Source organism: Lissotriton helveticus, chromosome 12, assembly GCF_964261635.1.
Source record: "Lissotriton helveticus chromosome 12, aLisHel1.1, whole genome shotgun sequence".
NCBI lineage: Eukaryota > Metazoa > Chordata > Amphibia > Caudata > Salamandridae > Lissotriton > Lissotriton helveticus.
The window spans coordinates 724254601-724281064 of record NC_136073.1 but is presented as its reverse complement, the minus strand read 5'-3'; the positions used below and the strand labels follow the sequence as shown (position 1 = coordinate 724281064).

Sequence of the window (26464 nt, the reverse complement as noted above, 5' to 3'; positions counted from 1 at the left end):
ACCTGCAACTCTTTCACATTTCCACACTACTTTTTTCTTCCTTGACTCACCTCCCATTCTTCTCCAACAACTGTCCATACAGTGTGACTGATTCCATTTTGCAACTTTTGTGTTGCATCTCTTTCTTCACCATCCTGCAAACAACGAAAAAGGGCCACAAGAATTACGTTCTCTCAATTCCTGAAAAAGCATGATCTCTCGTCATATATTTGTTGTATCCCTGCTTGAAATTGTCAATGTATTGTATTGCATTGTAATTGCAATTATATAGTGCTTACTACCCCAGACGAGACGTTGAAGTGTTTTTTTGGCGAATAGCAAGCTGCTCTGGAACCCATAAAGAATTAATGTTGAATTAGTATAGTGAAATATGAATGTAATTTGAGTGGTGGATAGGTTAGTCAGTTATTTGGATTCAGAAGGATAGTGGAGGCATAAAAGAGGGAAAAAGGTTTGCATCTATACAGCACTTTTACCCCTGATGGGGTGTTGAAGTGCCTTTTTGAAAAGTAGCATGGTACTCCGGAACCCATAAAGGATGAGTGGTGAAATATGAAAGTAATTTGAGTGGTGGATATTAGTCAGTTATTTGGATTGAGTAGGACAGCGGAGGGATAGAAGAGGGAAAAAGCTGTGCATTTATAGAATGCTTGTTCCCCCTGATGGGGTGTTGTTTAGTGGGAGCAGTGTAGTAAAAGAGGTGTTATATGATGCAAGGAGGGGTAGAGTAGAGGAGAGTCTAGAAACGGTTCTTTTGGGGATCATAGTAGTAGTATGGAGTTTGGGATGAATGCGAGAGTGGATGTAGAGGATATATTGATAGAGGTATAGGGTGAGAAATAGGATAGTGCATTGGAAAATTGGAAAGAGTAGTAGATATAAAGATTTACTACGTCACCCATGACAGGTCATTTTCAGGTCAAATTGTTAAGTCTCACCTACAGATGGCTCTTAGCTGGGTGTGGACAATATACATCTTGTGGAACATTCCCAAAACTCACAGTGAACTTTGAACCAGCCCACAGCTTAACACTGGTAACAATTTGTTAATTAGATTTTTTTTTTTAAATTACTCTGTGGACTTATCAGGAAGGAAAGACAAGTTAAACATCAGTATTTACAATAGTACCCGTATTTCTATGTTACCATGTTACGTCATGAACCGTCATCCTTGACTGATGCAGTGTATTCACTTAGTCCAAGATTTACGAAATAAAAATTGCGCAACTCAGTGCAGCAACTAAAGTTGTGACATTGCGTTAAAGAAAGAGCAGAACAGCGCCATATCTACTAAAATGTGAACCTGTTTTTCTCTCTCCCTCGCTGGTGCACTTTTGGCTGCCATGTGCCAATGCACACACCAATAATCAAGCAATTAATTCAGATGCCTTTGGAGGTTCACCTGTGTTGTGTTCTGGGCTCCAGCGCTCCTCTGGGTGGTGACTATGTGAAGTGTTTTCTTTCGGTTCTTGGTAAACCTTATTGGCGTCTGACGAAACTTAACTTCCAGGTCATCTTGGACTTCATAAACCTGAGCTTGGGAAGCCATCTGAAAAACAAAAGGCATCATTATCTCCCATAGCAATTATAGAATAGTGCTGTAGACCTAAGAAGAACAAGAATGTTTCCTTCATAGTTTGGCTAACTCTTAAAGAAAATAGCAACAAGAAGGGAGTAGCCACTACTCTTCACCGTAACCACGTTTGGGGATGCCTGTTGCACTAAGGGTATCTCACTTAGTTGCACAAAAACAGTGATCGGTGGAATTAAAGCATCTCGACATGTTTCTTTTGGGTGGTCAACGGGACACCTGTTTTGTAAGATGTATGAAGCAGCTACCTGTTTGTCCAAGTGTTATTTGAACCTCCAGTATTGGTTGGATACTAGTAGGATCAGGTGTGTTTGAAAACTATGCCCTGTACATTTTACGGTTGATATTTCGGGACTAGTAACATACAGAATTTTAGATGGGTGGCTGTCAATAGAGGAGTAGGTATTCCACTGAGGGTTGAGCCATCTGATAGACGAGAACCACAGCTCATCTCAACGCTTAGTACTACTCTCTCTTCTCTACTCCGATTCATTCTAACAATTCATGGTTTCCTGCCAACTTCTATACCAACCCGCCGCACTCAATCCTGTTATATATATTTTTTTTAATCGGTGTCCTTCAGAGCACCAGCTTTGGAGCCCGGTTTTCCACTGATCCGTCTTCAGAGAAAGGAAAAACAAAACTTGATTTTTCACTCCTCTGAAATATATTCAGAGTTTAAAACATCTGGTACCAATTATGGTTTCTATTTTGGCCATACTCATCAGGAAGGATTTTGCTTGACATTCAAAGTATAGTTTACAATGGGCAAGGAATCCAATATCAATTGCATCAATTCAAAGCAAAAAGTGCATGACCCCAACCTGCGTTATGACCCTGTCTTTCAAGACAGTAGTCAAAGCAGTGATTCTCTCACTCCAGGAGTATTATAAATCTTTTAATCTAGGATATCCAAAAATACAAAAACATGCACAGCACCTGCAGGATCCAGTTTTAAAGTTGCACTTCCCACAATTGATTACTACCTTAACCACTTTAACAATTCTTGAAATCCCTATTGTAATACAGATAAATGTCTATTCTTCTAATCAATAAAATCTGGTTTCTACCATAATTGCTATCCTTTACATATAGCTTCACATGCACTCTTACGCATGTAAAACAAACGTATCTTGTCCACAAACTTTACACTGCAAAAATAGTTCCTTCATCAGTACAGCGCCTTTTCTATTGATCGCACTCTCAATAAAAACTTTGGTCCAATTATATAGTTGCTTTCCACTCTATTTAGAATTAACAACGCCTATGCATCTATCATTTTCTTAAGTTTGCTGTCAGACACTTTACCTTTTCGTCACTATAAATACACAGGACAAATTAATAAAAGATGCTGTACCAAGTAGAGGTGTTCCAAAAACAGAGATATTATTTTCTCTGCCCTTTCAACCAACAACGTGGGTGTTTACGAAGTTTATACTTGAAATATTTTCACCTAACCAATCGATCTCACTTAAGAAGAATGTTTTCTTATGGATGTTTTGATTTGGGTAGAGGGTGGGTGACAGAGGGCAGGAGATCTATTACTGAAAGACACCTTTATGTCACTGGAGGAGATAGGGGTACACTTTGCTGTAGGTCCGGAGCAATTTTTGTAATATACCAGCGTGTCCAGCACGGCCCAGTAAATATGGTATCCTTTCCAGACGAACCTAGTGAATCACATGTTCTGCTGGTAATGCTGGACCCTGGCTCCACTAGGAGTATCATCTCCCGGTTATAGGCTGCCCTCAAGACCGATAGACCGACGAAATTTACATCCATCCGCGACTACTGGAACGGGGACTTGGAGTCCTCCTTTACAGACGGAGACTGGGGATGTGCTCAGGTGCAGGAGGTGGCCAACAATGCCAGATTTAGGCTGACACAGATTAATTATTTACACAGAGCATACCTGACACCACACCGCCTGCACAGGGTTTAGCTGAGTGTGTGGACTGTGGGCTGTCCCATGCTGACTTTGGACAAATTATGTGGCTCGGCCGAAATGTGAGGCCCTTATGGGAGGAAACGCAATGCGAGGTGCAAAGGGAGACGGCAGTGAATCAGAGACGTTTTAATGCATGGGCAAAGTGGGCTCTGGCCCAGGGCCCCAGCCCTTCAAGGGGCCCCCTGACAGAGTCAGCTCTGTTCTCCAGTGTTTTGCCCTAATGAACTTGAATATTTCTTAAACAGATTGTTTTAAATGCTGTTTTCCTTTAACTTATTTTTTTATGTACCTGATGTGTGAGAGTCTAGTACAGCCATTTTGCAGAGAAAGGTGTTTGTTTCATGCAATATACATGAAAAAGTTTATTTTAGATCAAAATAAGGCCTAATGTATAAGAAATGGGAGGGCGTCACAGAGATTATTACAGTAATATTGGTGAGCTGCTGCTGTGTTACAATATTAAAAACACACATAACTATCCCTGAATATTAGATGTAAACACATTTAGGGCCTTATTTGTGAGAATTGATGCATCGCTGTGTGAAAACAAGGATGCGTCACTTCTTAGTGCGCACTCCTTGCAACATGATGGATGCGTCATATTTACTGTATGACGCATCATGTTGCAAGGAGTTAAAGATAAGTCAGTATTTCTGACGTATATGTGGGCGTAAAAGTGATCCATTGCTGGGGTGTGTCTGAAAATAGACGCAACTCCAGCAATATGTCCTTTCAAATGGGGCAAGCCCCATGTGAAATGGCCTGCATCAGTCTTACGCCTGCTGTGAGGCAGGTGTAAGATATTGACGCAATGGCGTCCTAGAAGTGGCGCACTGACTTCTCATAGATTTCAATGCGCCACTTCTACCAGGCTTTTCTCGGGGGAACACCCACCCTTCATACATTATACCTGGTTTAGGTATAATGTAGCGCTGGGCTTTACAAAGTGATGCATCTACCTAAATGCGTCACTTTGTAAATAAAGAGCAACATGACGCACCGGCGGCATAAAAGTGAGGCATGGCCTCATAAATAAGTCCCTTAGAATTTGGATGAGTGTTCCTTTGCACTGTCAGGGACCTAATGAAATTAAATGAAATAGCGTGTTTAATAAAGCGTGCAGCTACTCAGACTAGAGTGTCCTGGCGCGTGACAGCGGGAGGAAAACGTGCGTAAAAGACCCAACAGTTATTAAAAAGCCAGGTTTTTAAGTTCTTCTTGAAAGAGAGTAGGTCTTCGGTTAGTCTCAGAGACTCAGGGCGTCTATTCCACCATTTTGTACCTAACAAGTAGAGGGATCTGCCTCCAGTGTGGGCACAGCATACTTTAGGCATGATGGCAAGGTTGGTATTGGAAGATCTTAGGGGTCTAGATGTTGTGTAGCGATGAACCCGCTTATTTAGGTAGCCGGCTTCTCAGCCGTGGAAAGCTTTAAAGAAGATGGTCATCGCTTTGAAGTCAATCCGTTCTTTTATGCGGAGACAGTATAGAGACTTAAGAATAGGGGTCACACTAGCTCTGGGTTTAGGTCCCAGGAGGGCTCTGGCCGCCGCATTTTGTACCACTTGTAGCCGCTGGATAAGGGATTTGGAAGACCAAGGTACAAGCTGTTGACATAGTCAAGCTTTGATGTCACCAGAGCCTGAACCACGATCTTTCTGCTCTCAAGTGGTAACAGTGGCAGGAATTTGTTTTGCATCCGGGGTATGCCAAAGCAAGCGGCAGGTAGATTTGGGATTGGAAAGCTCATGGAAAGTGTCTTGTCTATGACAATTCCTAAGTTTTTGACTTTCTCCTTTTCCGCAGGCGGGGGCGGCAGATCTTTTGTAAAGCAAGAGCTCCAGTCAGGTGTTTCTGGATTACCAAAGAAAACAACATTATTTTTTGTCAGGATTGCACTTCAGCTGATTGATCTTAAGCCAGTTAAAAACCTTTGTGAGGCATGACCTAATCATTGCCCCGTCAAAGTCGGGTCCTTTTTCACATGTAAAAACTGGCTGAGTATCATCAGCATAGGAAACAATTTTTGAGCCCTCTTCCTCTACCAGAAATGCAAGGGGGATAGATATATATGTAATAGGTAGGCTGTGGGGTTTTAGGTTTAAACCTATAATAACTGATAAAACCCCACTGAAAGAAAAATAGCCCTCACCGGTGAAAACATATAAACGCTGAAAAAACACCTGCACAACCACAAACTAAATGCCATTCAAAGAAAGGAAAAAGAAAGTGAAAGACTCACATTTGATATTTTGGCTGCATTTGATTCTTTCACTGATAGGTAAAATGGCTAGTTTCATAAAAATCTTTCCTAATGTGTCATCACATTTACCAACAGAGAATGGGTAAAAACCCTTAATACATCAGACCATAGTTTCTAGTGGGTCAGTATTGATAGTAGGTGAATTGCCAACACCTCAGGCTTTAAACGTTAAATGCAAGGTATAGTGACAAGTATATATATCACCAAACATCTGGGATAGTGGTGAAAATGTGACACCAGACTTTTGGAAAACATAGAATGCAGTGTCACTTGTTATGCTCTGCAAAAAAGGTTCTTTCCAAGTTCAACAAAGATTGGAGTGATATTGTTTGTATTTGTAGTGATTCAGCTACGTATATAAAAAATGTGTGTGATGACCTGTCAAAATTTATACCCGAGCTGAAGTGATTCCCTGTAGGAGATCCTTGCTACTTGTTAGATGGTATGCTGAAAGCATCTTTACAATCTTCAAAGTTAATGAGGGATGCTATTGACTTTTGAGTCCATTCTGGTGCACTGTTTTCTTATGCCCAGGAACTAAAATGCAAATATTTATCATTTCGTGCTTTATGTGGCATCAAAGAAAGAGTCTTCCCAACTTTGTCCCTTAGCTGACGGTTCCCAGCCCAAGGGGCTATGAATGCTGAGAGGGCCTTATCACAGAAGTTTACATGGGAAGGAAAGCGCGAGCGCACATGACCAAAGACTCACTGAAGAAGTATTGTATGGTGTACTACAATAAAATTAATTTGCAAAAATCTCTTTGGACCTCATATACACTATACGTACACTGTCTATATACCATGTTTCAGTGCAGAAAGCAAGCAATGAAAAAAACAAAACGTTCCATAAACACCGGAAAAACACTTTTTCTGTTGTTTTTAGTGGCGTGAAAATGTGTAACGACTGATAACAACTGTTTTTTAAGATATTGAAAACACTGAAAAAACACCACCAGAATTTACCAAAAATAGAAACTGAAAACAGGACAGCCTAGTAATAGGGTAAGACTGAGAATGGAGCCCTGAGGGAAACCTACATTCATGGCTAGAACCGGGGATGAGAAAGGGGGAGGGGCATATGTCCTGAGATCTATTTGCCAAGAAGGATGACATCTATGTTAAGGCGGTCCCCGCCCAGGCCGATGTTAGCAAGTCTCTCCAGGAACCTCTCATGTCGGACCGTATCGAAGGCCACCGAAATATCAAGTAGTATTAGCACAGCATTGCCTCCCTGGTCCAGCTTACTCTTGAGAAATTCAGTCACTTCCAGCAGAGCGGGCTCCATATTGTAGTTAGCCCTAAAACCGGATTGAGACATGAAAGAGCTTTCCATCTTCAATGTGTTTTTGGAGGGCCTTGTTTACATGCTTCTCTAATATTTTGGAGAAGAGGGCCAGAAGAAGGGAGATTGGCCTGTAGTTGGCAGGGTCCGTTAGTTTGGCGTTTGCCTTTTTGTATCAGTGGAAGAATCTTAGCATTCTTCCATAATTTTGGCATGTTGCCTAAGGAGAGGGGAGCATTAAAGAGCTGGTTTACTGTGGGGTTTATGGTGGGAGCTAATAGGTTCAGGATATTTGCTGGACATGGGTGAGTAGGAGAGCCAGACTTAATGCTTTGGAGAAGGGTCAGTGACTCTTCAAGTTGAAACTCAGGGAAAGCTAGTAAAGATGGAGGATCCAAGAAGTGAAATTTGCTATTAGAACTAAGGTAGAAGGTCAGTTCTTTTTCTGAGATTTTAGTGAAGGCTTGTTGGATCACAGAGATCTTTTTGTGGAAGAATTGAGCTACTTGCTTGGACGATTCTTCTGTGGATGGCCCTTCCTTCGTGCCGTTTCGGGGCGGTAAAGGATTTAAATATGCTAAAGATTTCCTTACTCTTATTTTGGACATTTTCTATCTTGGATTGAAAGAAGTTTTTCTTGGCTGCCTTCACAAGAATGTAATGAGCTTTTACGGTGTCTTTATACACCTTCCTGTCCTCAGGTAGATAGGATTTACACCATTTCTGTTCCATTTCTCTACAATTTGTTTTGCTAGATCTGAGAGAATCGTTAAACCATGGAGCTGGTGGGGCCAACCTCTTTGAGGAGCGGGAAACAACTGGTAGCACTGCACCAATATTGGTTCGGAGCCATGAATCTATTGATCGGAGCCATGAATCTATTGAGAGGAAGTCTGAGTCGGGGCAGCCAGACAGCTCGGGTGAGGAATGGCTGAGGGCGGCTGCTAACATCGGGATGGATATTTTATGGCAAGTCCTGTAATTAGGGACCCTCTGCCCTGCGTTAGCCCGACGGGCTGTGTCAGAGTTGGGAATGACGAATTTTAATAGGAGGTGGTCAGACCAGGTAATGGGAAGAGGTAGGCTTACTGATACGTCAATGTTGTGAAAAATGTGGTTCTTCTCATGGGTGGAAGAAGAAATAGATGGAAACATGTTGCAGGCCTGCAGCGTTTCCAACAAGGAATTTGCTTGAGGGTCTTTTCTATTGTCCATCTGTATATGGAAATCTCCCAGAATAAGGCATTTGTTGAATTTTAAGTCCAGGGAGGTGGTGGCTGCATTAAGTGTAGTAATAAAATGCCCAATTGCACTGGGAAGACTGTAAATCAGAAAAACAGCTATGTAATGATGTGGAGTTAAGGTACAGCGGAAGCCTAAGGACTCTGTGCCCTGGATGTTTTCCATCGGGATGGGAGAGCAGTCTAGTTTTTGATTATAAATTATGTCGACACCGCCCCCTTCCCACTCGGTCGGTCCTTCCTAGGGATTCCCTAACCCGCAGGGATGGCCGAGGTGATAGTAAGGTTGGAGGCTTCAGACAGCCAGGTCTCAGGGAGAAATAGAAGATCAGGCTGTTCGTCTAAAAGTAGGTCATAAATGTGTGGTTCATGCTTTTACATAGAGCGACAATTTAAAAGGGTGGTCTTTAAGTCCTCTGTTTTCTTATTGTTTTTACACTTATTGTTGCGAGGGAGGATCTTGGATGTGAGTTTCCTGGGCTGGAGGAGAGGACAAGTTGGACTTATTGCATAAAAAGTCTACCTCCAAGCTCGGATCAGAGGCTGTACACTGACATAATGGTAGCTGTCTAAGGCTAAGCAGTGTTTTCCTCTTGTAATATAGTGGAAGAAACTCACCGGAAGGGAACTCGAAAGCATGGATGGCGCAGGACACCTTCAGGACGCTGACGGGCATAGACCGGCTTGCCTATGGCGTGCCATCGGCACGCACACTGCGCGCGTCTGTTTGCATTGGGAATATATAGGCTAATACCTATTATGTAAACTAGATCGCTAACACAGCTGAGGAAGCGGAAACTGCGTGGGAGGAAGTGAGGAGCCTGATAGTAGCCCAAGCCCTCCACACAATTGGTGTATCAGCTGCGGCAGAACAGGAGTGGAGGAAAACTGAGATGCGAATTGGAGCTGCTAAGTAGGTGTAGGCAAACAGAATAAAGTAAAGTGCAAATACGTGTAAGTAGGAGAAATGGTTAAAAAGCACCGAGTAATTCAGCCACCTATATACAATTTAAAATGTATTAAAAACCTAGTAGCAGGGCAGGGAATACTAAATCCTACCGCTGTCAGCTGCGCACGTCCATTTGCATAGGGAATATAAAGTCTAATGCCCATAATGCAAACTGGATCGCTAACGCAGTTGAGGAAGCAGAAACTGCATGGGTGTAAGTGAGGAGCCCGATAGTAGCTCCAGCCCTCCGCACAATTGGCGTATCAGCTGCGGCAGACCAGGACTGGAGGAAAAGCAAGATGCGAATTGGAGCAGCTAGGGAGGTGTGGGCAAGCAGAATCAAGTAAAGTGCAAGTGCGCGTAGGTAGGAGAAATTGTTAAAAAGCACAGAGTAATTCAGCCACACATATACAATTTAAAAAGTATTAAAAACCTAGTGGCAGGGCAGGAAACACTAAATCCTACCACTGTCAGCTGCACGCGTCCGTTTACATCAGGAATATATAGGCTAATGCCTATGATGCAAACTGGCTCTCTTACGCGGCTGAGGAAGCGGAAATGGCATGGGAATCAGGGGCCTAAATTGGATCATAAATTCAAAGATGTTCTGAACAGGGGCCCCCAAAACATGTTTGGCCCAGGGCCCCCAAAATCTTTAAGATGTCCCTGCAGTGAATGTAGACTTAACAGTGAGAAATTGTCTGTTGGGGCTGCTGCCACTCCCTTGGAAAGGAAGCAAGATGAAATACAGATTTGGCCTGTTGGAACTAGTCCTGGCCAGACAACGAATCGCCATTCACTCTGTCTACCCGGCTCTCCGGACATGTGATAAATCCGTGCGGAGTGCAAGAAACTCTGCAAACTCCATGAGAGGAGCGGAATTTCATGCTCAGGCCTAACAAAAACCCACTTTCTCTAAAATTATTTTCCATCGAGGGAGTAGCAAGAAAATTAAAATACCTCCCCCATTTGAGCCGAAACTCTTATGGCACGAAACAAGCAAAGCATGTCGTTGCGACCCTCCCCATAAGAGCTCTCTTGTCTCTTCCATCCAAGCATCTATCCATTTATCCTTCTATCCACCCACTGATAGCCACCATTTCACCTTTACATTCTGTCCTACATTCATTCTTTTATCCAACATTCAGTACTTCACCATTCTGTCCTCCATCGTCCACCAATCCATCTCCAAACCTATCCATCCATCCACCATTTCAATCATCTATCCCTCCATCCACCGCTTTCACTCATCTATCATCCATCCTTTCACTCCATCCATCCATCCTTTCAGTACATCAATCCTCCCTTTCACCATCCAGCCTTTTACTCATCCATTCTTTCACTCATTCATCCATCTTTTCACTCTTTCATCCTTTTCCCACCCAACCATCCACTCATCCATCCATCCATTTGCCTTTTCACTCATCCGTCCATTCTATCACTCACTCATCCATCCTTGCACTCATCCATCCATCCATTTGCCTTTTCACTCATCCATCCATACACCCTTTCACTCATCCATTCACCCACCCTCCAGTTACTCATCCATCCATTCTTTCACTCATCCATATGGACATCGATCCTTTCACTCATTAAACCAGCATCTCTCGATCCACCCTTTCACTGAAAAATCTATTCATCCATCGTTTCACTCACTTGCCCACCTCTCACATAGCCTTTCACGTTAATTATGAGCCTCTGTCCAGAAAGAAGGAGCCCATCAAGAACACCCCACCCACGCTGTAGCTGCTAAACAACAACATAACATAACAAAGGACTTCATTCACTGATTTTCTGTAGAGAGCTGTTGGGGAAACACTATCTCCATCAAATATAATGCAACCCCCCTCTCCCCACACAACATGAGCTAGAAAGCACATCTGAGAATTTAATCAGCAGGCATCCACTTCTACCTGTACAGGCAAAAATCTGAATGTTTTCAACAGCCCTTATTCTTAGCTGACCCCTTGAAAAATCAGGAGTGAAAAATCAGGAGTAAAGCATGAGGAAACTGCAGTTTGCACCAGAATCTGCATTGACACACCATGCACACATTCCTCCTTGGCTTATCATTTGTTGAGAATAAGTGCTACAAACATATACATTCATTGGTGTGGGGATCTAGTGAGCCGATAGAATGCTTCCACGTCTGCTATATCGCAATTAATTATTAGCACATGGGCTGCACAAGGGTTGTAAGTTACAACTTTTAAATGCCTTTTGAAATATAGATAAATAGGCTTTAAAACCAGGACTTTTTTTAAATTACTCACCAGTCCAATTTGGATCAGTAACAAGAAAGAAAACAAGCATTTGCAATGCAATAGGTCTCGCAATTCGGAGATTTTAAGCTATTGGCATTGTAAATGATAATTCCTTTTATTTATGTTTTTTTCAAAGCAACACATATATAAAAGGCATTGACACTAGGGGGTCGATATCGGTCGGATGGGCTCCGAATCGGATTTGGAATTGCATAAACCGATACGGAGCACTTGTTTCTGACCGAATCGTTCACAGTTCCGAACGACCAAGTATGATGCCTGGAAAGCCTTAGCACTGACTGAATCGGGTCCGGAAGGCACTAGGAGAGATCGATCCCTCCGGGGCAGATTGTACAGCTCTATGGCGTAGGTTTTCCAAGCGAGCAAGTACGATGAACGATTCGGACAGCTTTTCCGATTCGGTTTACCTGGATCAAAAAGGCTTCCTGAATCAGTCGGTAGCTGGCCCCCCCTTCGCCCGGGGCCCTCTGAATCGGGCCCGTGGGGGTGCACAGGGGTCCCTTTTACCAACCATGCACAGTGTGGCAAGCACCAAGGTGTGGACGCCACAGGGTGCACGATTATCCCCAACCACCCCTTTTGCCAATGCGAGCCTGTGTTAGCGTTCGGAACACAGGCTACCATTGAAGTCAACGGGAGCCCGACCGAATCGTATCCGGATGCATTCGAATGATTCAGACTCATTCGGTCTGACTCTCACCTTCTAAGTCGTCTGGAAAACATTCCGGACCCGAGTCATTCGATATGCTTTCCGAACCAGATCGGAATCAGGCCCTAGGTTGTAAAGAATACCTGGATAATCTTCAGCTTTGCTCGTTTGCTATTTTATAAAATCTATGCAGTCAAGGATTTCTGGGACTGTATTTCATCTCAACCAGTACCACTGGCATTTATTTCCACATGTTGAACAATATCTACCCATGTTTACTACATCTACAATGAGAGCGTCATGCCTAAGAAGCCAGAGGCATGTTGAAATCATGTCAGATATTTATAAAAATGTTGTCATTGTTTTATCACGAAAATAGTTCATAACGTGTGCTTTTTCATATCCAGCTGCAGGGGAGGCAAACATTTTCTTGATTTTGCTACTCTTAACAAGTATACATTTATACATTTTATGTTTAAATTAACATCAACTGATAGTCAATCTCTTTGGTGCCTGCGCCTGATTTTCCACGCAGCTCTTGTGTTATTGCTTTCTATGTTATTGGCCAGAATTAATCTCCTTTACGCATAAGTATCTAGGACATAGTCCAAGACTAACACACCCTGTGCCTTCCACAAAGACCTTAAGTTAATGAGTCATTTGTTTCCCCATACCAGGGACATTTTAAGGCATGGGCAAAGTAGCCTATGGCCCAGGGCCCCAGCCTTTCAGAGGACCCCTGACAGAGCCAGATCTGTTCTGCATAATGTCTTGCCCAGATCCCTTCAATCATTCTTAAATAGATTGCTTTAAATATCGTCTTCCTTTAATTTATTTGTAGTGTGGGTGATGTGTAAAAGTCTATTACAGACATTTAGCAGAGAAAGCGTATTTGTTTTTCCATAAAAAACATTTTTTTAGAACAAAACAGGACTTCATATAGGAGAAATAGGAGGGTGTCACAGAGATTACTTGCAGTAATGTTAGTGAGCTGTTGCTGTGTTACAATACTGAAAACATACATCAGTACCCCTGAATATTTGATATAAACACATGTAGAATTTGGACGAGTCTGCCTGTGCACTGTCAGCGACCTGGCCAAAGAGGGTATGAAAGGGATGATAACCCGAATAAGGGCCCCTAAAATACGTTTGGCCCAGGGACTAGTACTTAATTTGAGCCGGTGCTTTCCGGTGCTCAGCACCGGCACTTAATTGGTTTCCGATACTCGGCACCGGTACCTTATTGTCATCACTGTACTTGGAACAATCCACCACTTGGTGGCGCTGCTCATCTAATTTAGAGATGAGCAGAACAATGGTAGTTTAGGACTACAATATATATTAAAATTTCTAATACCTACCTCCCCAGCCATTCCTTTAGCTTTGGGGACCTGGAATAATCCGAACTGTCGCATTTACATGCAAGACAGTTAGTAGTTGTTTTGGCAGTGATGACAAGGGCAATGGGTGGTGCAAGCTGCAGTGGCCTCCTGGTCAGAGCCCTGGCACTTATTTTACAAATTAAGCACTGCCAGGGTTCCCCAAAATCCTTAAGATGTCCCTGCCCCATCCATGCATTCATCCATGCTTCAAACCATTGACTTATACTGGCATCCACCTACTCACCTCTGCCAAACTGGCCAATCAATGAATGAAGCTCTTCCGCTTTTGAAAAAACCCTACCTATTACCTTTGACAGCACTTATTAGGCAATGGAGCGGTACATTTGTTTTTTCCACAATGTTTGGCCTTGCCAATCACACAAAAAACAAGCATTTGCAATGCAATAGGTCTCACATTATTAAAGTTTGAGCTATTGGCAGTGTTAAATAATGCAACACCAATAGCTCAAAGTTTAATAATGCGAGACCTATTGCATTGCAAATGCTTGTTATTTATTTGGGAGGGTGCGTATTACCACGGAGTTTTTTCAAACTCCGTGGAAATACGAGTAGAGGCACTACACCTGCTACGCCCACCCTTAATGTTTATGTTATGATATAAAATCCCAGCTGAGTGTGACATTCTGTAATGGATCGTCATTAGCATTTTGGGGATTTATTTTCTGGTTGACAATTGGTGATAAAGTGGGGTGAGGGGTCCAAATAGTCCTCAATTATCCTTTCTTCATTTTTCCAATAAATGATCACAATGTGGATAGTTTTACATTTTTAAGAAGACCTAATTTTCGATTAAATGTTGGCCATCATGCATTTGACTGCATTTTTAAAATGGATAACCTGAAAATAACTGCAATGTTCGACTCGCGAAAGATGTTCAAAGTTGCCAATTTTATAGAGCTGTAAGAAATGTGTTCAGGAATGTAAAAGGCCCAAAGATTTTTTTTTTAAACACATAGATGGAGTGCAGCATTAGAAATTTAGAAGACGACTGTCCCAGATGAATATGTATCCCTGATGCGGAGTGCGCATATGGTGTTGATAGCTATAAAGCTCAGTGTCCTATTGGTTTAGGTGTGAAATTTATAAGTAAACACAATAACTTTGTTGATCTTCAGATTCAAGTGGACAATTTGTATTAATGCCAAACCGCTGATGCGAAAGGCATGAAAATCAATAAGCATAGGTTGACACGCATCAATAATAAACCCTACGATCCATGACGCCCATGAACTTGAAAGCTGTAAGGTGATACTACATGTGATCGTCGTATGATATGGCCGGAGGATTTATTTGTTCACAGTGCTGCAAAAAACACAAAATAGCACCAACACAATCGTGCAAGAAATTTGGAGATGCAGCTGAAGAGTTCCTGCAGGGTTTTGGTTGCCACGAATTTCTCAGAAAAGTTACATTTTATCAAAGTTCCTTCCTGTTTTTTTAATTTATGTTTCTACGGCATCTGCCTCATGAATCTTAAGAGGGGGTATGTATCTGACCTAATTTTTCAGTCAAGTACCAATTCTTCGGAGCCACTCTTGATGATCAAAAGGGATTAAAAAAACACATGTACTGCTTACACGCAGGCCACATAACACACACGATTGTCAGAAACTTCAAGCCAAACAGGTAATACGTCTGTAAATACATCTCATTAAAAGCAGAACTACTCACCAACACCTCAAACTACCACCTGTCGCACACTTCCCTCATTAATGCATTCCCAATACATCTGAGCACCGCCTAAAAACATCTCCAAAACAGTGCCACCCTGCACCGGGCACCTCTCAGGATACCAGATCTCCATTACTTTACAGTACCACCTGCCCAAGAAACTCTTCTGACAGTAGTAACACCACCCAAACAAATGCACCCAGCACCGCAGTCACCGTGATGGTCACCTCGTGCTTCTTCAGTCTGGATTTGAGGCTCTTCATGGCTTTTCGAGTTCGATTTACTTCCGCTTAGCTCTCCCAGCCCTGGGAAAGCCTCCGGTTTTATACGCCTTGTATCCCGTCTTTCCTCTGCGAACCGGGAAGTTCCCTGGTCTCCTCTTTTAAACTCCTAGGTCTCCCCTCTCACGTACCTGGCACAGGCTTTTCGGACACTCAGTTTTCCGAGGTCTCCTCAGTGTTAGACAGCACCCTTGGTCTTTGAGAATACCCAGTCTCCCTCCTCCCCTGCTTTCGCCCTCCAGCCCTCTGAGCACATCTGACAGACCCTCCTACTCTGGGGCTGCTAAACTCCTCCACTCCGCTGCCTAACTGCCTAGAAGCAACAGGAGGCCACCTTCCCATCACGCATCGCAGTCCTGGTGACGAACACAGCGTGAACAAATCGTAAGCCTGAAAAAGGTAGCGACTACTCCATAAAAGTTTTTCAATTAGCCTTCATTGGGAGCTCAGCACCTTGGTGGCAGAGGCGGGGCCTTGACGTATCTAGAGGCAGGTGAACGGCAAGGGGCGGTTCAAAGACACCAGATGTGTGGTCAGAGCCATGGCGTCATTGGAGACAGAGGGAGCGGGGTGTATATGACGTCACTACTGACGGGGCGTTGCAGGTAAAATGGGAGGCCGACGATGCCAGGTTAGTAGCGATATTAAGTCACAAGAGGAGGTTAAGAAGTTGCCATTTGGGGAAAACTTAAAAGGCTAGCCTTGTGGAGAGATCCTGATTCATTTTCTAATGGTTCAGGGGAGTAAATGTGCGGTGGTAGGATTGTATAACAGCATAACACACAAGATGATGCACAATGGCAAAACATTCACCCCCAGTCACAGATCTGTGTTTAATCCATCATTATTTTGCTCACCAAGCCACCCCAGTTGAGACATGGCTATCCTGGCTGAAGACGGCTGATAGCCAGAAACCGGTCCTAGGATGCTTGATTCCGGTCCAGGGAAGACATGGCTTGACAGTTCGGGCTGGACTGTTCCTATGAAGCACAGGGTCAAGACTGATTTGCATATGGCCATGTTTGAACTGGGGTGGCTTGGTGAGCAAAATAACGATAGATTAAACCCAGATCTGTGACTGGGGGTGAATGTTTTGCCACTGGGCAACATTCCGTCCATCATTTTGTGTGTTTTTTTAGGATTGTATAACTGCCACATGGCTCTAATGTCTCTCGCAACAGTTTTGGCCAGCCCTGCGTTTTATGCCAAATAACAATTCATTTGAAAAGCGTAGATGGACCTTACTTTAATAACTAGGGTTACAAATGCCCTTGCATCATTAGTGCTGTTGGCTAAAGTGTCGTACATGACAAGGGGCCTTAACTGTGGAGATGCCTTTATTGGGTTGTACATCTTGCTGGGTTCTACAGAAAACCTTTTATATGTGCACTTGCACTGGCACTCCCTCTTTGATGCGCCAGACAGTCAGAACATGGAGTATGACACGGAGACACTTTACACATCACAGGAGATTAAAAGGAATGTATCTAGTTTTGAGGTAGCAAAGACAAATATAACAAGAAACAAGGAAAGAAATCGCTTTCACTTTCACAAAACAGATAAAGCTGAAAATGGTGCGAGCGAGCGCGCGCGCCACAGCGAGCCAGCCATATGCTTTCAATTATCGTGCCCGTGTCTGGGCACGATAATTGAAACCATATGGCAGAAATGCACGTAATAGACACCAATAGGCCAGGGGCGGAACTATGTGCCTGCCTCTGGCCTATTGTGTGCTATCTTTAAAACAAACACGCAGGCAAAGACCAATAGCAGGCCGCAAAGTCAAAACACACACGAGAGTGTTCATTTCCAGGGTCCATTTCTGAGCCCCGGACAAAAGAACTCTCGCCTGCGCGAGTACTGCTGCGCTGTGCAACGCAGGTCGCGAGACCTAAAAACAATTTCTACAGTTTCCCCTCATGTTTAAGATGTTTGGCGACAGAACTTACAATCCTTTTCAAGCACTCTTGTGCTCTGTGACGGCAGGTCTTTAAAAAGCTGTCTGCAAATGAATACTACTCAGGCTGAAAGACTCAGGTTGCCTGGGTCACTAGAGTATAATTTGTCACACCTAGCCATGTGAGAATATAGAGAATTGCTGAACCGCAACCCTGCTCTACCCTGGAATAAAATGGAGTATCAAAATAAAATGTGGTTAGCCCAAGCATACAAAGAGTTTAATGTTACCTTTGACGAACTGGAACCCCACTATTCCATCGAGGTTTAGGTTCTTGTAAACTTTTGGAAGTTTCTCACTTTTTGATGGCCTCAGAGTTAGCAACGCTAGTATAACAATTAATAACAGCTGAGCCATAGGTGGTACCGGAAGTAGACTCACACTGTGAAGGTGTTGCGTACACCAGGATGCGAGCACTGGGAATTAAAACAGTTTGTCCCTCAAACCCAGGGCTTTAAGTGGCCCGGCTCTTGCCGGTGTTCAGCACCGGCAGTTCTTAAAAGCAGGTGCCGAAACTGGTCCCTAGCAGGCTCTCCATTTTTACCCTCAGTGGGGGAATAAAACCTTAACTCTGCAACAGTAGCACCTGTCACTGCTTTTGATGTAACTTCAAGGTGACTCATTTTTCAGTTTTATATAATGCAAACACCAGTTACATTACACAAGGACGTGCTAATATTTTTAAATCACGGGATGCTAAGCAGATGTCAGGCTAGAACCTGCTTCCTCAGGCTCGAAAGTCAGTGGCTCCAGCCTTACACAACCTCGCATAAGAACTGAATCATTTATAATATTATAAACAACAAAGTCATAGGTGTTGCAAATTTGTACGTGTAATGTTACCTGTTGCATTATATATCTGGTTGAATGGACCGAAGCAGCAAAATACCAGTCGGGCAGCACACTATGCTCAGCACAGAATTTTAGCATTAGTGTGTTAAGCCACGCCCTTATTACATTGACCACACCCCTATGGGGGACACCCTAGTTTTTTCATCGCACTTAAAGCCCTGCTTGCCCGGGTGCACATGGTCATAGCCCAACACACACACAATGAAGCAGCCCCGCCCACGCTGGGAGATCCAGCAGCCGCACGTGGGTCTTAGAGAGGCCGGGCGAGCAAGGCTGACAGAGAGAGCAAGAAACAGTGTATCCCTGTGTGGCATGTTGCCATGACAACGAGCCCTCTGTGCCCGGCGCAGGAAACCTAAATTCCACTGCAGGTAGAGGGACACTGCTGGGACAAACAGAAACCATTAAAAAAGTCAGACACCAAAACACAAGCAAGGCGCTCACGTGCGCCAGCCATCCCAGTTGCTACTCTTATTTCAGGCATGCATGCGACCGCTCTGAGTGCAGGCAAAAAACAGCTATAAATTAACCAGACGGGAGGAAAGAGGAGAGGCCATCACATGCAGTGTACAGTGTGATGGCCAAACAAAACAATCTCTTAGTGAAATCGCCAGCGAGGGAGCTAAGCCCACAAAGGGGGGACATTTAAGCAATACACCAAAAACAAGCCAGCATTTGTAAATTACCCAGATAACAGCCAATGGCAATTGGTGGGTGGGCCAAACCTCACAGAAAAGATACAACAGGTTGATCAAGCTCTACCTAAAAACATGCAAAATATATATATTTTTTTTAACATGCAGGTGGTGAGAACGCTGAAATAACCTGAGATGGGGTTACAACCCCACAGGGGTTGTATGAGCAACATTGGAGGGGTGCAAAATCAATGGAGGGTGGAGTTCTGGACAGGATAGATTGAGGCGAAACACACTGGCAAGCGCAAAAGGGAGGGCAGGGAGAAACACTCTGCAACAAAGCAACAGGGACTGCAGGAATACAGAAGTACATAAGGGAGACACTCCTGGAGAAACTCACTCACGGCGCCAGCAGTGAAAGAACAATAATCAGGATGAAGCAATCAGTACTTGGTCCGTGCTCCAGACGAAAGAAGAGGAAATGAAACTGGCACTCGCTTCCCAATTAGGAGGCAGAAAACAAGAATGACAATGAAGCCAGCAATTGGTAAGCAATGGGCAGACTCCGAGCCCCTTCTAGTAAACAACATCTCTCTCAAGCGAGAGTGCATGAGTTGTCACATTCAAGTCCTAAAAACAGTCACTTGCACCTTGTCCCGCACATTAATTTGTTCAAGTGCCTTTCATTGCAATACAGTATTGCATAACATGTTTAAATCTAAATTTGTGTGTAAATATGTTTGTCTAAATATTCTTTTATAGATGTATGTACATAATACAAAGTCAGATTTAAACCATTTAAGTAAATATATATAGTCTGTGACCATACTAGTTTTATATGTTGCAAAATGTGCAGCTCTCTAAAATTGGAGACAGAGAAGCGAAGGACTGACGAACTGCAAATGCCTTTACAGAAGAGCAGTGCCATACAGGGGACAATACTTGGCATGCTGGCTCAGTCAACCTCACAGAGGCGGACAAGGGATAAGTGGGGGACTAAAGATCATTTTCTTTACACGTGAAACAACATCACTTTCGTAACTGTAGCCACTTTGAGATCCTGAAGAAAGCCACAACACTCTACAGGTCACTGGCTGAAACATGTCAATCTGAGTACAAAACGACATGATCTAATGTTTTCTGTTGTATCTCTTTTTAGGTTTCGACCTGGCAAAGGCACGCAGTGCCCCGCCCAGGGCGAAATCTTTTGAGTTACAGTATGGATGTTCGGACAGCCTCTGTTTCCCATTGGCTAGCTCCATAAATGGACGCTAGCCATTGGCAAACAGAGGCGTCCGTCATCCCGCGAGGCGACTCGTGGGCGTTCCTGGGATGTTTTTCTCATCCTGCCCCTTCTGACAACGTCATGCGGCTGTGAGCGTGTGTTTTTTTTTTTTTGGCCGCCTTTCATTTTGTCATTTGCCCCGACCTCTGGTGAGTGCTTGCTGCTGTCCTGCCTTCCTCCGTGTCCCCCCTCCCGCCGTCACCCTCCCGCTCTCTGTGTGCCAGTCCCCCCTCCCGCTCTCCGTGTGCCCGTCCCCCCTCCCGCTCTCCGTGTGCCCGTCTGGATTTCAGAGCAGCGTGCTGCCCAGCTTAAAGCGCTTCAACGCCTCACTGGAGAATAGCCGCGCTTGATTGATGGTGTGCGTAGCGCATTTATGCCAGCATATGCTTCAGAGCGTGGCACTATCATACGATTGAAATGTAACAGCTACAGAATTTGGTAAATTAATACAGTCGTTTTTTGCTGCACCATAACTATTACATGTTATGCACATCTTAATCTCGACACTCCAGCCCACATTCAAAAATACAATACTCGGGAAACAAGAAGGTAGACCCCCCTCTTTCATGTTTTCGCATATCACCCCAATAAGTCTATGTATGCCGACATTTCAGAGCGAGAAATTCGGGGATTTCGAAAAAATAATTAGAGGAATGCATTTTTCCCCGGGGCTTCCACTGAAGCTGAGACAATTTCAGACAGGAGATGTCTAAAATGAAAACATTTTTAGCTTTAAAAAATTTGGAGTCCCTCGCCAGAATTAATGCTCCGATTCTTTGTTGAAAATGAATTTTGGAGCTTTCGTCAGACGTCTTATAAAAAGCAGTGGATGGCCATACAAACATGTTAACCGGATTTCACTATACTCTCTTAATGTTATGTTTATTGCCCAATAGTTAGGCGCTTTGGTGCAGTTGCATCAGTAGTGACTAGAGGTCACACACCAGCACAAGAGAAGTGTGCGAGGCAGCAGTACAACGCTCTGCGAATATATGTCCCGATCGCAGCAGTAACACCGGACACTGCTCCTAGAGGTCCCTTTTACCCAACGTTGGCTTTGAGTGTACAAGTCTGCTACACAACAAGCTGCTCCTGGAGGTCCCGTCACCAGCGCTAGGCACAGGACTGCAACACCACTCGCTTCTCCTAGAGGTCCCCTCACCGGCTCCAGCGCTGTGTATTATTTATTTATCCAATTTTATATAGCGCGGACTTTACCCATGTCAGAGCGCTTTACAATATAGCCAAGTATGTTACTAGAGGAGATTTACAAAGGTACAGGATACAAACAGAATAGTTGAAGAAATGACATAAAATAAGAGGTGGCACTCACAACTGAAACACCACACACTGCTCATAGAGGACCCCTTCACGGGCTCCAGCGCTGTGTACAAGAATTAAACTCCACACGCTGCTCCTATAGGCCTCCTTCACGGGCTCCAGCGCTATGTACAAGACTGCAACACTACACGCTGCTCCTAGAGGTCCCCATAACTGGCTTCGGCGTGGGCACAAGAATGAAACACCACACGCTGCTCCTAGAGGTCCCCATAACTGGCTTCAGCGCTATGTACATAACATCAATACCACATGCTGCTCCTAGAACCCCCATAAATGGCTTCAGCGCTATGTACAAGAATGAAACACCACACGCTGCTCTTAAAGTTCCCCATAACTGGCTTCAGTGCTATGTACAAGACTGCAACACCACACACTGCCCCTAGAGATCCCCATAACTGGCTTCTGCACTATGTACAAGAATGAAACACCACACGCTGCTCCCAGAGGTCCCATCCCCGGCGCTATATACAAGACTGCAACACCACACGCTGCCCCAAGAGGTCCCCATAACTGGCTTCAGCGCTATATACAAGACTGCAACACCACATGCTGCTCCTAGAGGCCCCATAACTGGCTTCGGCGCTATGTACAAGACTGCTACACACACGCTGCTCCTAGAGGTCCCGTCACCAGCGCTATGTACAAGACTGCAACAACACACACTGCTCCTAGGTCCCCTCACCAGCTTTAGCGTTATATACAAGACTGCAACACCACACACTGCTCCTAAAGGTCCCCTTCCTGGCTCCAGCGCTATATACAAGACTGCAACACCACTTGCTGCTCCCAGAGGTCCCCATAACTGGCTTCAGAGCTATTTACAAGAATGAAACACCACACACTGCTACTAGAGGCCTCCTTCACCGGCTGCAGCGCTATGTACAAGAATGAAACACCACACGCTGCTCCTAGAGGTAGCCATAACTGGCTTCAGTGCTATGTGCAAGAATGAAACAACACACGCTGCGCCTAGAGGTCTCCTCACCTGCTTCAGCGCTGTGTACAAGAATGAAACACCACAAGCTGCTCCTAGAGGTAGCCATAACTGGCTTCAGTGCTATGTGCAAGAATGAAACAACACACGCTGCGCCTAGAGGTCTCCTCACCTGCTTCAGCGCTGTGTACAAGAATGAAACACCACAAGCTGCTCCTAGAGGTCCCCATAACTGGCTTCAGCGCTATGTACAGGACGGCAACACCACACGCTGCTCCTAGAGGCCCCCATAACTGGCTTCAGCGCTATGTACAAGAATTAAACACCACACGCTGCCCCTAGAGGTCCCGAAAACTGGCTTCAGTGCTATGTACATGAATGAAACACCACACGCTGCTCCTAGAGGTCCCCTCCCCAGCTCCAGTGCTACATACAAGACTGCAACACCATACGCTGCTCCTCGAGGCCCCCTTCACCGGCTCCAGCGCTATGTACAAGAATGAAACATCACACGCTGCCCCTAGAGGTCCCCATAACTGGCTTCAGCGCTATGTACAAGAATGAAACACCACACGCTGCCCCTAGAGGTCCCCAAGACCGGCTTCAGCGCTGTGCACAAGACTGCTACACCAGACGCTATTCCTAGAGGTCCCGTCACCAGCGCTATGTACAAGACTCCAGCGCTATGTACAAGAATGAAACACCACACGCTGCTCCTAGAGACCCCCATAACTGGCTTTGGTGCTGTGCACAAGACTGCAACACCACATGCTGCTCCTAGAGGTCCCCATAACTGGCTTCAGAGCTATGTACAAGACGACAACAACACAAGCTGCTCCTAGAGGTCCCCATAACTGACTGAAGGGCTATGTACAAGAATGAAACACCACACACTGCTCCTAGAGGCCCGCTTCACCGGTTCCAGCGCTATGTACAAAACTGCTACACCACACGCTGCTCCTAGCTAGAGGTCCCCTCACCGGCTTCAGCACTGCTTACAAGAATGAAACACCACACGCTGCTCCCAGAGGTCCTCATAACTGGCTTCAGTGCTATGTACAAGACTGTGCTAGAGTGCAGAGTGCATAGGGAGTGCAGAGTGCATAGGGAGAGCAGAGTGCATAGGGAGTGCAGAGTGCAGAGTGCATAGGGAGTGCAGAGTGCATAGGGAGTGCAGGGTGCATAGGGAGTGCAGGGTGCATAGGGAGTGCAGGGTGCATAGGGAGTGCAGGGTGCATAGGGAGTGCAGAGTGCATAGGGAGTGCAGAGTGCATAGGGAGTGCAGAGTGCAGAGGGAGTGCAGGGTGCATAGGGAGTGCAGAGTGCAGAGTGCATAGTGAGTGCAGAGTGCATAGGGAGTGCCGGGTGCATAGGGAGTGCAGAGTGCATAGGGAGTGCAGAGTGCAGAGTGCATAGGGAGTGCAGAGTGCATAGGGAGTGCATAGGGAGTGCAGAGTGCATAGGGAGTGCAGAGTGCATAGGGAGTGCAGAGTGCATAGGGAGTGCAGAGTGCATAGGGAGTGCATAGGGAGTGCAGAGTGCACGGGGAGTGCAGAGTGCATAGGGAGTGCAGAGTGCACGGGGAGTGCAGAGTGCAGAGTGCATAGGGAGTGCAGAGTGCATAGAGAGTGCAGGGTGCATAGGGAGTGCAGAGTACACAGTGCATAGGGAGTGCAGAGTGCAGAGTGCATAGGGAATGCAGAGTGCATAGGGAGTGCAGAGTGCAGAGTGAGTAGGGAGTGCTAGGGAGTGCGGAGTGCAGAGTGCATAGGGAGTGCATAGGGAGTGCATAGGGAGTGCAGAGTGCATAGGGAGTGCAGAGTGCATAGGGAGTGCATAGGGAGTGCAGAGTGCATAGGGAGTGCATAGGGAGTGCAGAGTCCATAGGGAGTGCAGAGTGCAGAGTGCATAGGGAGTGCAGAGTGAGTAGGGAGTGCTAGGGAGTGCTAGAGAGTGCAGAGTGAGTAGGGAGTGCTAGGGAGTGCTAGAGAGTGCAGAGTGAGTAGGGAGTTCTAGGGAGTGCTAGAGAGTGCAGAGTGAGTAGGGAGTGCTGGAGAGTGCAGAGTGACTGCAGAGATTAAGCTAATGGCAATGTAAATGACAATGCCATTTATTTATCTGTTTTCAAAACCAACACATAAATACAAATGTTGTCATTTACAATGCCAATAACTCTAACTTTTCCAAAGGCGAAACCATTGCATTGTAAATGCTTGTTTTTAATCCTAGCACAAGGTAGCCAGAATGCAACGATGTGGTAATCCCTGTAGCTAGTTTTACACCATTTCACTTACAGCACTACACCCCTTATAATACAGTTAGCTCACAGTGGGTATTAGTAATAACTCCTCCCACTTAAAAAAAACATACTGGAGCTCCTACTTGCAGCCAGAGGGTTGCAGTTTGCATCATAACTAGGCTTCATGAGTGGTGGGTGAGGGAATCCGTCCTTTAAAGGGACGCCTTCGTTATAGCCAGCACCTTATTTGTCTCCCAGGTTCTTGTTTCAGACCCAAGGGTTCTTATGCGTTGTCGGACTAAAGACCATCCCCACAACCCTCACCGCACCCCACGCAATGAGCGTTGTATTTCTCTTTGGGAAGTTTAATACAGCGCGACTTCGAAGGTATTGGAGCGCTTTACATAAACACCATGAGGTGTCACATAACTAACTCACATCTTTGCGTTGTGAATCAACGCCGAGACTCAAACCTGGTGTCGGAATCTCTGGCCGTAACGCCACATCCTAAAACTGTTTTTTTTTTTCTCGGAGCTATGGCCCTCTTCACACCGTCCCAAAAGAAAAGTGAAAACTTGCCAGTATTTTTGGCCGTACTTCATACTGCTTACGAAAATGTCCAGTGCAAGATTTTAACCCTCGCGCTTCAGTATTTCTCCCCACATTGAAAATCCCAACGCGAACATTTCTAGGGCGAGTTAAACCCTTTACATCCGCACGGAACGCGCAATCGACAGAAAACGTCTGTTTTTTCACTATTTTTTTCGGCCCCGTGAAACTTACCGCGAAAGTACCGTCGAGCGTCCGTCTGGGAAGGTGAACTCTGCAGTCTGAGCCCCGGGAAGCAAGGAACTCAGACGTGAAACCGAAACCTCCATTTTACGTGCACTTTCGATATGAATGCTCGCCCAGCTCAAAGTTCAAGGGTGTTTACACAAACACAGGAACAATTACCTAGCAAACTTCAACTAGTGTAACACCTACACAAGCCAGTTTTAAAAAAGACGGGATTAGCTGGAACTTTCCATTGAAAAGCTTGAACTAAACGATTGTTTTTCAGAGCCTGGTCAAGGATTATTTACAGGTAATAATTAAAGTAGCTGCATTATGGCGACCGACCAGACCACATAACTCTAACAGTGGCACTCTCTTGTTTATTAAACTAACCGAGGCAACACACAGCAAGTATTGTCTGTAGCGTGTCGCTCCATCGTAGCGCCTTCTGTTAGATTTTTGGAATTTTTGGCACATACGGTTTCCCTGTGTAGCTCTGGAGGGCGTGGTCATTGTTGATAACCGGGAGACACTCCCGTGTGGGGTTACTCCCTGTGCAATAGGACATGCAAGGAGCCAGTGTACCAGAGTGACAGTGGCAGCCCGGGGTCACTTTGATTTTATGAACCAAAGTTATGCATAAGATGAGTTTGGAGAGAGTCGCGGCCAGAAATGTAAATTATAGATCTCTTCCAGCGTGATCCTGACATCCTCTGTGGTGGACCAAACTCTCACTCTCAGGTTCTCTCATCCCACACAAGGCTGGGTGTGAAGGACAGGGTCAGAGCAGCCTTTTAAAGCCTAAGGAATCCCCCCTGCCTTTTCTGTTCTATTGCTCCTTAGATTGTTACCCACTACAAGATGAATAGTAGTAAAAGGG

General features: G+C 44.9%; 1 protein-coding gene across 3 annotated transcripts in view; it reads right to left on the bottom strand.

Annotated features, from left to right (window-relative positions):
• Positions 1-25703, bottom strand: part of LOC144798802 (uncharacterized) — a 136022-nt gene extending 110319 nt beyond the window's left edge. For all 3 annotated transcript variants that reach the window (XM_078669847.1, XM_078669848.1, XM_078669846.1), the window contains exons 1-3: positions 25594-25703; positions 1403-1549; positions 51-134 (exon numbers count right to left, since the gene is read on the bottom strand). In XM_078669847.1, coding sequence (XP_078525973.1) covers positions 51-134; positions 1403-1549 — 231 coding nt within the window. In that variant the 5' untranslated portion in view covers positions 25594-25703. The remainder of the gene's footprint in view (positions 1-50; positions 135-1402; positions 1550-25593) is intronic.
• Between the last annotated feature and the right edge of the window lie 761 nt (positions 25704-26464).